Source organism: Cucurbita pepo, chromosome 18 (assembly GCF_057944985.1).
Source record: "Cucurbita pepo subsp. pepo isolate OVF chromosome 18, ASM5794498v1, whole genome shotgun sequence".
Taxonomy (NCBI): Eukaryota; Viridiplantae; Streptophyta; class Magnoliopsida; order Cucurbitales; family Cucurbitaceae; genus Cucurbita; species Cucurbita pepo.
This window is the reverse complement of record NC_141815.1, coordinates 1,225,656-1,238,221: the sequence shown is the minus strand read 5'-3', so window position 1 is coordinate 1,238,221 and position 12,566 is coordinate 1,225,656. Positions and strand designations below refer to the sequence as shown.

General features: G+C 39.3%; 2 protein-coding genes across 3 annotated transcripts; one reads left to right on the top strand and one right to left on the bottom strand.

The window, feature by feature from the left end:
- Positions 1-950: 950 nt before the first annotated feature.
- Positions 951-9,202, top strand: LOC111786924 (V-type proton ATPase subunit F). Its single transcript, XM_087119670.1, has 5 exons — positions 951-1,090; positions 1,472-1,547; positions 3,109-3,190; positions 8,582-8,664; positions 8,783-9,202. Exons 2-5 carry the CDS (start codon positions 1,485-1,487, stop codon positions 8,945-8,947), a joined length of 393 nt encoding a protein of 130 aa, XP_086975796.1. The 5' UTR covers positions 951-1,090; positions 1,472-1,484; the 3' UTR covers positions 8,948-9,202.
- A 1,543-nt stretch (positions 9,203-10,745) lies between these two features.
- On the bottom strand, positions 10,746-12,058 carry LOC111779968 (Nucleic acid-binding, OB-fold-like protein). 2 transcript variants are annotated; one of them, XM_087119365.1, is made up of 2 exons: positions 11,785-12,058; positions 10,746-11,393 (listed from the first exon to the last, which is right to left on the bottom strand). In XM_087119365.1, exon 2 carries the CDS (start codon positions 11,387-11,389, stop codon positions 10,970-10,972), a length of 420 nt encoding a protein of 139 aa, XP_086975491.1. In that variant the 5' UTR covers positions 11,390-11,393; positions 11,785-12,058; the 3' UTR covers positions 10,746-10,969. The 2 variants fall into 2 exon arrangements, with proteins under 2 accessions (XP_086975491.1, XP_086975492.1); XM_087119366.1 differs by lacking the exon at positions 11,785-12,058 and adding an exon at positions 11,474-11,738.
- Between the last annotated feature and the right edge of the window lie 508 nt (positions 12,059-12,566).

Genomic DNA, 12,566 nt, shown 5'->3' with positions numbered 1-12,566 from the left:
TATTATATTTTATAATTCATTGGTGTAAAACTAAGGATTGAATTTAAATATCAGAGTGAAATAAAAAAAACCTATCTATATATATATATATATATATATATATATATATATATATATATATATATATATTCCGACATCATATATTATATTAAAATTAAGGGACTAAAATGTTGAATTTAAATATTAGAGCGAAAAAAAAAAAACCTATATATATATATATATCTAGTCCCGACATCATATATATTTTATAATTCATGGGAGTAAAATTAAGGATTGAAATTAAATATTAGAGCCGAAAAAAAAAACCTATATATATATAATCCCGACATCATATATTATATTTTATAATTCATGGGTGTAAAATTAAAGGACTAAAATGTTGAATTTAAATATTAGAGCGAAAAAAAAAACTATATATATATATATATAGTCTCGACATCATATATTATATTTTATAATTCATGAATATATATATATATGCTCAAATAGGACAATATCTTCTAGCGGTGGATCTGGGTCGTTACAAATGGTATCAGAGCCACACACCGGACGATGTGCCAGCCTTCTCGCTGTTCCCCAAAAGGGGGTAGACACGAGGCGGTGTGCCAGTAAGGACGCTGGGCCCCAAATAGGGGTGAATTTGGGGGCGATCCCACATCAATTGGAGGAAGGAAAGAGTGCCAGTGAAGACGCTGGGCCCGATGGAGGTGGATTGTGATGTCCCACATTGGTTGGGGAGAAGAATGAAACACCTTTAAAGCCTTGAGGGGAAGCTCGAAAGGGAAAGCCCAAAAAGGACAATATCTGCTAGCGGTGGATCAGGGCCGTTATATATTATATTTTATAATACATGTGTAACATTTTTTTTTTTTTTTTTTTTTGTAATAATTGTTAATCTATATGTAATTTAATAAATAATGCAAAATAAATAATATATAAATTATTATTTGAAGAAAAAAAAAAAAAAAAAAAAGAGATAGAAAAGAAGTGCGTGGAATTTCTAAGATCCGAAATTGGATTTGCAGACAATCGAGTAGAAAGCTCCGATTCCGACGAACAAAAGTCCTCCGACAACAACTCCAGCTTCAAGGTACTTGTTCTATCTCGATTCCTCTTCCTCATCTCCCTTTTTCGCCCGATCTTGGATCCTAGCTTCACTCCCTCTGTTACTCCTGATTTTCATCAACAATCTTTGAGTTTCAGTGCTAAGATTGCTCTCAATTATTGCCCTAAACCCCCATTGTTCAATTTCTGAGCTGTAGATTTCCGATCTCACGGATTTCAGTTCTTTGCTTTGGCCTATCTCGATATGAATTGGAGATTTGATTCCATTTGGGATAACTTTCCCCGCCCCTGATCCCGCTTAATTTGATTGGGATTTTCAGTTCAAACTGTTCGTTTGTTATTCAAATATTTTACGTGTTTTGATTATTGGGATTAGTAGTATAATTGTTTATAATTTTTTTCGTAGCTACATCTCGTAAATGGCTGGTAAAGCTCAAATTCCTACCAAGAACTCGGCGCTTATTTCTATGATTGCTGATGAGGTACGCTCAGTATATATCCGTGTTGCAACAGCTTTTCTGGGTACCTTAAACTATTAAATTGAATGGAGGTTCAATAGGAGTTCTTATTACGTTCGTATTTGATCTCATTGTTATGTGATTTTGGTGTTTGGTTTTCTTTTTACAGATAAATGATCCACTTATATGATCTTATTGTTTTGTCATATTGATTGAATTACCTTGTAAACCTAGTGAGATCCCATATCGGTTGGAGAGGAGAACAAAACAACCTTTATAAGGGTGTGGAAATCTTTCCCTAGTAGATGCGTTTTAAAATCCGTGAGGGGAAGTCCGAAAGGGAAAGCCTAAAGAGGATAATATATGCTAGCGGTGGGTTTGGGCTGTTACAAATGGTATTAGAGCCAGACACTAGGCGATGTGCCGGTGAGGAGGTTGAGCCCCGAATGGGGGTGGACACGAGGCGGTGTGCTAGCAAGGACGCTGGCCCCAAATGGGGGTGGACTGGGGGGTCCCACATCGATTGGAGAAGGGAACGAGTGCCAGAGAGGACGCTAGGCCCCGAAGGGGGGTGGATTGAGAGATCCCACATCGGTTGGGGAGGAGAACGAAACAACCTTTATAAGAGTGTGGAAACCTCTCCCTATCAGACGTGTTTTAAAAACCTTGAAGGGAACTTCGAAAGGAAAAGTCCAAAGAGGACAATATCTGCTAGCGGTGGGCTTTGACTGTTACAAATGGTATCAGAGCCAGACACGGGGTGATGTGTCAGTGAGGAGGTTGAGCCCGAATGGGGGTGGACACGAGGCGGTGTGCCAGCAAGGACGCTGGCCACAAATGGGGGTGGACTGGGGGGTCCCACATCGATTGGAGAAGGGAACGAGTGCCAGCGAGGACGCTAGGCCCCGAAGGGGGGTGGATTGAGAGATCCCACATCGGTTGGGGAGGAGAACGAAACAACCTTTATAAGAGTGTGGAAACCTCTCTCTATCAGATGCGTTTTAAAAACCTTGAGGGGAAGTTCGAAAGGAAAAGTCCAAAGAGGACAATATCTGCTAGCGGTGGGCTTAGACTGTTACAAATGATATCAGAGCCAAACACCTGGCGAAGTGCTAGCGAGTAGGTTGAGCCCCGAATGGGGGTGGACACGAGGCGATGTGCCAGCAAAGATGCTGGTCCCAAATGGGGGTTGATTGTGAGATCCCACATCGGTTGGGGAGGAGAACGAAACAACCTTTATAAGGGTGTGAAAACCTCTCCCTAGCAGACACGTTTTAAAAATCTTGAGGGGAAGCCCGAAAGGGAAAGCCAAAGAGAGCAATATCTGCTAGCGGTGGGCTTGAGCTGTTACAACTCATGTCTTAATACGTTTTACATGTATTTTGTCGAAGAAAATCTGCTTGTTAATCACGTTTGCATAAGTAGTTAGTCTTCAAGAGTTAACTTCAGTTAATTGCAATTGGCGAGGCATAATTAAGCATCTGGATAATGATTATGATTGGCTTCAGTTCATTCTGTTGCGTTGTTCATCATGAACTATGCAGGGTGTTGGTTGTATGTTTAAACTAAATTTTCTTCATAATAGGATACGGTGGTTGGATTTCTTCTTGCTGGAGTTGGTAATGTTGACCTACGAAGAAAAACTAATTACCTTATAGTCGACTCAAGTAAGTATCCCTCTGATCCAAATTGCTTGTAACTCTGATTTTCTTTTTCACGTGTAACTCCGGCGTCCTATTTCATTAGGCTCACGCTACAACTGCGTGTCTAAATCCTGTGAAACGTCCAATTGCTGAAATCCTTGTTATTTAGATAGTCTATTTTGAAGTTTAGTTTTTCATTAAAAAACTTTCCTGTGGTTTATATGATATTCTGTATCAGCTTTCCAAAATTTGGAACTTAATTTTCACACAAGAGAGGAATTATTTGAACCCATGATGAAAATTGTTTGCCCCCTCCAGTTTTATGCTTTATCGTTGCAAAATTTCCCTGTATAAGAGATGGAGTCCCCTAAACAGCTAAGTAATATATATATTTTTTTCCATATTTCACCTATAAGAATATTAAATGGCTACTAATAAATCCTTGGGTAAAATCAAATTTACCAAAAATGGTTATTTTTTATTCTTAACTCAAATGTCTCCGTTTCTGATAATAGAATTTTGTTATTATGTGTGATGTCCCACGTTGGTTGAGGAGGAGAACAAAAAACCCTTTATAAGGGTGTGAAAACCTTCCCCTAGCAGTTGCGTTTTAAAGTCTTGAGGGGAAGTCCAAAAGGGAAAGCCCAAAGAGGACAATATCTGCTAGCGGTGGATTTGGGCCGTTACAAGTGGTATCAGAGCCAAACATCGGACGATGGGCCAGCAAGGAGGTTGTTCCCCGAAGGGGGTAGACACGAGGCGGTGTCCAGTAAGGACGTTGGGCCCCAAAGGGGGTGGATTTGGCGGGGGTCCCACATCAATTAGAGAAAGGAATGAGTGCCAGTAAGGACGTTGGGCCCGAAGGGGGTTGGATTGTGATCTCCCACATTGGTTGGGGAGGTGAACAAAACACCCTAACAAAACACCATTTATAAGGGTGTGGAAACCTTCCCCTAGCTGACGCGTTAAAGCCTTGAGAGGAAGCCCAAAGAGGACAATATCTGCTAGCGGTGGACTTGGGCCGTTACAAATGGTATTAGAGCCAGACACCGAGCGATGTGCCAGCGGGGAGGCTGTCCCCCGAAGGGGGGTAGACACGAGACGGTGTCCAGTAGGATGCTGGGCCCCAAAAGAGGGTGGATTTGGTGGGGGTCCCACATCGATTGGAGAAAGGAACGAGTGCCATCAAGGACGCTGTACTCCGAAGGGGGTGGATTGTGATGTCCCACATTAGTTGGGGAGGAGAACAAAACACCATTTATAAGGGTGTGGAAACCTTCCCCTAGCAGACACGTTTTAAAGCCTTGAGGGGAAGCCCAAAAGGGAAAGCCCAAAGAGGACACTATCTGCTACTAGGGGACTTAGGCCGTTACATCATGGTATATAAAAAATTGTGGTGCCCAGTGTCTTAAAAAAATGCTATTATGAAATAGCTTCTTCATCTGCATGTCCAAAATGGCGCACAGTGTCTGCTGGGGTGCTAAGATTTGTATGTTATGTTAGCATTGGCAAAACGTCCAATCACTTTATGTAGTTATTTGGTCATTATAAAGGGTAGATAAAATTCATTTATTTACATGTTATTGAGTTAAACTTTTTTCACAGAAAAAAATGAATATCTTGTATTATTTGTTTATTTTCCGGTTTTTATCTTATATACTGCAAAGTATGGTTTAATATGCAACAAATATATGTTATTATTGTTATTTTATTGGAAATATAAGCAATCAATATGTAAGGCAGGGATGATGACTTTGTTACGAAGTATGGAGATTGTTTGGCCTTCTTAACTTCTTGTAGAATTGTTTTAGCATTCTTATTCATTAATGCTTGGTACCGTGTGTAGTTTAAGGGATTACCTGTTAAAGATTATCAGTATATAAACTCGATTATTTCTGTAAGAATTTTAATGTAATGCTTGCATTGGTTCACAAAACTCCTGCCTTTTCTAAAATCCACGAGCTGGAAGCCATTCATATAAGCCATCTTCCACTATTTTAGAAGGACCATGCCAAATTAAAATGGTTGATAAGAAACATCCAACCCTTGCCAGTGAAATCACCGTGTAGAGAAGATGGTTGATGGATTCTTCTCTTGTAATAAAGGGTTCAAACGTTTGGAGAGAGGAGCTTTGAATTTTATCCGAAGTATTTAAGCTACCATGTGCTAGGGACCATATAAAAAACTCGACTTTCTCGGGCCTGTTGACTCTCCAAGTTCCTTTAGCAAGATTATGATTTAGGTAAACAGTATTTCCATGAAAGAAGTCTAGATGCTGAGTTGCTCGAGAAAGTTCCTGAAGCTGTTGGAATCCAGCACACTCTATCTTCATGCAAATTCTTCACAAAAGGGCCTTGGAGTAGCCCATTTGTCCTCCCAAAATTTAACTTTTCCTCTACTCCCAATCTTGAAGGTGGTGTTACTTTCAAAGAACCATCTGCTGTTTGCAAATGTTTCTCCACGGGCTATAGATTGCCTTCTTCCTCTTACTTCGTAACAATTGCTCCAAGAATGGCCAAATTTACTTTTAATCACCTTCTTCTAAAGAGCGTTATCAGGCTGAGTAAATCTCCAAAGCCATTTGGCTAAAAATGCTGAATTTCTTCTTCTCAAATCTCTCACTCCAAGGCCGCCAGGGGCTGTTACTTTTTTCCAGTTGACTAGCTGGCTACCTCCTTTAGATTAGCTCTTTGGAGGTTGGATGATGGTCTACTTCTTTTATTTGATAATTTGGAGTGAGAGCTCTCGACTTTCTGCTCTTATTATCAATGTTTCTTTCACTAGAGTTGTCGACAAAATAATCTGGTTCACTTTCTCTTCATTGTCTTCTTCTGCTTGATAAATTGGAGAATTAGGCCCTTGTCTTTTTGTTCTTATTATACTTTTTCTTGCCTCTGAATTGAGTTTCTTTGATTTTGGTGGCTGGAGAATCTTCAGCCAGGGTAGTGATATACAAATCCTCTATGAGAATCTCTGTTGCTTTTTTCATATTCTGTTAGCCTAAGTAGCTCAGTGCTGTTTATAGCCCAATTTTCCTCCCTTTGATTATCGTCTAGGATTTCAGGTTGATAATAATCTTCCTCCCAACTTGACGCACTTGAGGTTGACCGCGGTTTGCACCATCCAATCTTCTTCTCCTCTCGTCTTCCATAGTGGAACGAATGGGCTCGGTTGACCCTGTGGACTTTTCTGCAAAGGATACTAACTAGTATTTTCTTTGGCCCCTCTAGTTCCGAAAAGCATGGAGTTTTCTTTTAGGGCTCTTTTGTTGGGCATTTAGCCCTAGAAAAGCTTTTCTCTGCCTGTTCGCTGCCATTTCTTTCCAGTCTCTTAGTGGTGTATCCGAAGGAAATAAGACATACCACTTCCTAGGAATAAATCCCCAAGTAACTGGCTTCAACTTCAATTACCACTTGTATAATATAAACCAAGCACAAGCATTTGTTCGAGTATTTAATGAAGTCTCCACACACTTCACCTAACTTATTGTAAGTATCCACTTGCAATAAATGTTCCAAATTCCAACCAACCACTGTAACATGGAACCACATTCACTTTCCTAGTAGAAAAGGGTCCCAGATTTCAAATTTATTCGTATAAGGGCCTGTATTAGTTCATCCTCTGTTCATGTTGAGAAGTCTTGCAAAATCCGAGCCAGAGCATTTGAGAAGGGCCTGATCGTAGTAAATGGCTCTATTATGAAGTGGATTGGTAGGAACGTTTGGAGAGCTTCTTGGAGCCTCTCCCATTCATCGTTAAAGCATTACATCTTCTCGTAATAACCACAGTTTTGTTCCAATTAATGTTTCGGACTTCTTAGTTGATTGGAATTTGTGGCAAGTTCTCTGGCCTTTTCTATTTGTGGTAGTTGAGTCTTTTCTGTTCGTCTTTGTTGGGTTGTGGCTCATTGAAGTCTGTAGTTGATTCAATAAGATTCTTCTTCAAGGCCTCCGCAAATGTCTTGTGATACTTTTTTGTTTTGCCATAGCATTCTGAAAAGAAACAGTTTATCAGTCTGACAAACCTTTTCCATCCTTCTCCACTCTCACCTTGAGGGACTATGAAGTTCGAGTTTTTCCCCGTATTCAAGACCTTAGAACTCTCAATAAACTCTCTCTCTTGTTTGTATTTGCTGCACCCATTGGAACCCATTCTCACAGTCAGCTCTTCTGAAACATTTAAGGGACAAGGGAGTGAAGGTGTGGTCGTCTATGTTGTTAGCCAGCCATTGAATCAAATATTCGTTCGAGGGAAACACTGTACTCTTCTTGTCTGTAATCTTGTTTTTCCTTCCTTTTTGCTCCTTGTCGAAGTCCGTAGTGAAGTTCTTTCGTTCTATATTGCATTTTCTGTCTTGGAGGTCATCGTGAAGTCAAGAGGTGATAGTTGGATAAAGGTGGTCGTGGGCGGTGGTCGGAGGGATAAGAGTGTCGATCATTCAGGTATAGGTAGGATGAGTGTTGCTTTGGGGGTTGGGTCAGTAGAGGGGAGAGAATGGAGAGAATTTCATACTCTTTGGATTTTTTTTAATCTTTTGGTGACCACAATGTTGTTCTACCGCGTTAATTAGAAAGCATCACAGCAAGCAAAATACTTTGAGCAATTAATTCTAGCATTTTGAATTATACAAGGGTTGGATGAACCAATGCTTAAGGGATCATGTGGGTGCTGTTCTCGACCAGTTTTCTCTTTTTAAGGACAAAAATTCAGTGAGAAATAGATGTCATCCTTGCTTATTTTTAGAAAGGATGCACCGGGCTCGAGTGATTTTCCAATCGAACCAGATCACCCCTCCCTTCCCTTCCCCTCTTAAACTAAGGGGAACATATCGAGAGAGAATTGGATTTGGTTAGTGGTTGGTAAACAAGGATCGGTTTTTTAGCAAGGTACGGACTGTCTTGTCAAATATTCAATATGATTCCACAAGATCTAGTTTCGTTCAAGCAACGGATAGGATCTTGTGATTAATCCAGAGATCATTTCGATTCCATTAGTAATGAGGATTCGGAATATCACACATTGATCAATCAAAGAGAGATTCAACAACTAAAAGAAAGATCGATTCTTTGGGATCCTTCCTTTCTTCAAACGAAACGAACAGAGATAGAATCAGACCAATTCTCGACCAGTTTTCTTAATTTTTGTTGTTGGGATAGCTGTTTTGAATATTAATCTCGCTAATGAAGTGTATTTAAAATGTTTTCATGGATTATAGCTCAATAGTAGTGACTGATGATGCTATGATTGAACCAAATCATTTTTAACTATGCTTCTTAGGAATCTGTTCGTCTTACTCCATAGGTTTACAGAGCCACTTTGTGTGATTACACCTGTTTTCATTCATTCAAATATGCTTTTGGACTCATAATTCTGTCCCCTTTTTATGCCTCAAAAGTTCGACTTGTAATGTCTCAGAGACGACCGTCAAACAAATCGAAGATGCTTTCAAAGAGTTCACTACAAGGGAGGATATTGCAATAGTGATGATCAGTCAATATGTAAGTTGTTTTCTGATTACACCTTGCTATGCCTCTCCTGCCATTAGAGATATTGTTTATGGGTTCTGTTTTCTCTGTGTCATCAAACTGTGATACCATTTTTTCTTTTGAGTTTTAGGTTGCAAACATGATTAGGTTTCTGGTAGATAGCTATAACAAGCCAATTCCTGCAATATTGGAGATTCCATCCAAGGATCATCCATATGACCCTGCTCATGATTCGATTCTTTCGCGTGTAAAGAACCTGTTTTCTACCGAATCGGTGGCGTCTGGGAGGCGTTAAAAAGGTATTGTAACTTATGTCCCAACTCTTTTCGAAGTCATCCACCGTTATGCTGCTCTTGGTGTTCCCTGCTTTCTGCCCTGAATTTTAATTTGTAATGATTCTATTCATATCGATCACTCGAATAAAACTCGAAAAATACATGGCAACAGAGGAGCTTGTGGATGTCTAAGCACCTTAGAATGCCATTGTTTTCTTGTACCTGAATTACATTTGATACAGTGACTTGAGGCATTGCATCTGCATGCATCTAAATGTGTTCTTGGTGCATATTTGGCAAAAACCAATTGCCTCCATGATTTTCTGGCGTGTAAATCCAGTCCCTTACCTCGGGACCAAATTGGTTATTGGGCAGTCAAAATTGTAACAGGTGTACCGGAAGCTATTCCAGTAATAAGGTCGCCTTTGGTAGAGTTATTACGCGGAAGTGCTAGTGGGACAATCTACCTTGACTCGTTTTTATAGTTTACCCACTTTTTTATTACCTCTTCTTACCACCGTATTTATGTTAATGCACTTCCCAATGATACATAAGCAAGGCATTTCTCGTCCTTTACACCTCGCGGTATAAAATGTGCTGTTTTATATTGAATTTGGGGAACTCCTATCACGACATAGTTTATCCGAGTTGTGCTATGATTTGATGATCTTTAGTACTGCCACTTTCATTTGTTTCTTGTCATAAAAGAAATATTTAAGAATTTTGTACGTACTCGAGGAATAAAATAATATATCATTTAGTGATACATCAAATGTGGGATAGAATGATTATGTACGGTTGTGGTACTATCACTAACCACTCATTTAGGATTTAATATTTTGTGTTACTTTAACAACTACATGTAGTAGGGTCGATCAGTTGTTTTGTGACAATAGTTGAGATGTGGGTGTGTAAGCATGAACACTCGAGCTACAACATACGTAAGCTTTAGAACATGTATTCATCGTTAGCTCACTAAACATATTTTGGAGGCAACAACTCTATAAAGCCTAGGAAAGCTTTGAATAAGGACACTCATGTGGGTGTGCAAGCATGAGCACTCGAGCTACAACACACGTAAGCTTCAGAACATGTATTCATTATTAGCTCACTATACATAATTTGGAGGCAACAAACTCTAGAAAGCCTAGGAAACGCTTCGAATAAGGACACTCATGTGGGTGTGCAAGCATGAGCACTCGAGCTACAACACACGTAAGCTTTAGAACATGTATTCATCATTAGCTCACTAAACATAATTTGGAGGCAACAACTCTATAAAGCCTAGGAAAGGGTTCGAAAAGTACCAACCTTCAGAGGATTAAATCCAAGGTGATATGAATGAAGTACCAACTTTCAGAGGATCGAATCCAAGGTGATATGAATCATGACATCAATCATGCAATATAAACTTTGAAAAAGACATGAAAAAAATGTTATTCAAATGATCACAAATTGTTGCAATTCATGTCATGTTAAAGAAGAATGAAGTTTCATTTATTTTTAGTTACAAATTTTGTACGAATCATAATTTAGAGTTTTGATGTTTTATGGTATTTTTTCTTTAATGTACTTTAAGACTTATTTAAATAGCTGGCTATATAAAGTCACGTATGTGCATTTGTGCTTTCCTTTAAGAAACATGACCAAAACTGTAAAAACTCACATCGGTTGGAAAAGGAAACGAAACATTCTTCATAAGGGGTGGAAACCTCTCCCTGCTAAATGCATTTTAAAAATTTTGAGGAAAAGCTTGAAAGGGAAAACCCAAAGAGGACAATATCTGCTAGCGGTAGTTTCGGGCCGTTACAAAGACCATGGAGTACAAGATTCAACTTCATACCAATGAAAGCTTACTTAGATCATGTTGTTCTATATGTTCTCTTCCTCAAATGCTTTCCAAAGCAAAAGTAAAAGAGGCAAAACTAAGTTAGATGCAACAATGACCATAATGTTTGTGTAGCATAGTGTCCATTGCATCTTCAAAATCTACTATTTTCTTGACCTTTTCTTGCATTACTTGAATAACACATTCACTCAAATCAACGGATTGGCGGAAAGATGCGAGAATATGGTGATAGAACAGATTCCTTCACGTACTTTTTCGAGTTAGTCGTGTCGGGAACCCAATGGATCTCGCTCATATTCGGTGTCTCTACAAACACCATGTTAAACTCTCCCACCTTCTCTACCTTCCCTCTCTTCCCTGCCCTCAGTACCAGATTATTGTTTCGGCTGTAGGAAAATATCCCATTCGTCAAGCGTAGGATGTCGCTCGGCTCGACGACGTCGCACTCTTCTCCCCATAGCTGGAAATGAACCGCTGCTGTTTCGTCCGCCACGAGTGATTGGCATGTCTTGTTTTGTCCTTCCATTGTTGTCATGCCTTTATCTAATACTATGAATTGTGTGTTCACATTGTTCTGGGCTGCTGGCACCAAGTCCTTGAGAGATATCATCATTTACCTGCTTTTTAAAACTGAACTTAGTGATGCAATTAAGTTAATGATTATGTAAAAAACAGTCTAAAACTAAAGCAAACATACATCAAATGTTCATAACTTCACTCGGGCATTTTCACAAACAGGTAGCGGGCGCAGCGCCATTTTTCCAGACAAAATGGACAACAACAATCAAGATCCTTACAATTTTAAACCAAATATCAACCATATCAACATCCTTCTCGATTAAATGGAGATTTCAGTCTGTTCTCAGAGAAATTGAACATTTTGAATCACTACTTTTCATGAAAGGTTTGCGCAATCTCTATAAAAACATCATAGCAAACAAACTGAACTCATTTTTTCGGTATAATTTCTACGTACCATTAAGAAATTCAAAGAATCAAGTCACTTACCTTACGAACAATCTTGATCAAGTTGAAGTTCTTGGATCGTCCTTAAATTTTCTCGATCCATCTGAAACGAGTGAGAATAAATTCAGAGGTTAGGGCCGAAAAGGAATCGTGATTAAAGCGAGGAGAAGGTCTGGGGTCTTGTAATTTTGTGTTTGATCTGAGTTCAGTGTGGGTCACAGCCCAAATCGTCAATCTGCTAACAAACGAGATGGCGCCGATGCCGCGTTTGAAATCCAATTATCAAAAGTGAATTGTGTTCTTCAAGTCCAAAACAATATTATCCAACATTATTTCCATTGACTTTTTTTTTTTTATTCTTGTCACACGAATACATTGGACATCGTCGTTTGACTTTTTAAAACACGACCTCGTGTTATGGATACATTTTTTTAAACCTCGTAAGTTAAAAACGTCATTTTATTTATTATATTTTTTAAACCTCGTAAGTTAAGAACGACAATGCCTCACTCAACTTCGAGTGAAAGGAAAGAACCAATGTAACAGCTCAAGCCCCCACCACGAGCAGATATTGTCTTATTTAGCGTTTCCATATCGAGATGTTTCCATATCGAGATTCCTCAAAGTTTTTTAAAACGCGTATGCTAGAGAGAGGTTTCTACACCCTTGTAAAAAATGCTTCATTCTCCTCTCCAATCGATGTGAGATCTTACAATCCACCCCCTATGGGGTCCAACTGGCGCTCGTTTACTTCTCCAATCGATGTGGGACCTCCCAATCCACCCTTTTTGGAGTCCTACATCATTGTTGGCACACCACCTCGT

Coding starts and splice junctions, on each gene's coding strand:
- LOC111786924 (XM_087119670.1), top strand. CDS start 1,485: ATGGCTGGTAAAGCTCAAATTCCTACCAAGAACTCGGCGCTTATTTCT. Junction 1,548..3,108: donor TTTCTATGATTGCTGATGAG/GTACGCTCAGTA, acceptor TCTTCATAATAG/GATACGGTGGTTGGATTTCT. Junction 8,665..8,782: donor TAGTGATGATCAGTCAATAT/GTAAGTTGTTTT, acceptor TTTGAGTTTTAG/GTTGCAAACATGATTAGGTT.
- LOC111779968 (XM_087119365.1), bottom strand. CDS start 11,389: ATGATGATATCTCTCAAGGACTTGGTGCCAGCAGCCCAGAACAATGTG.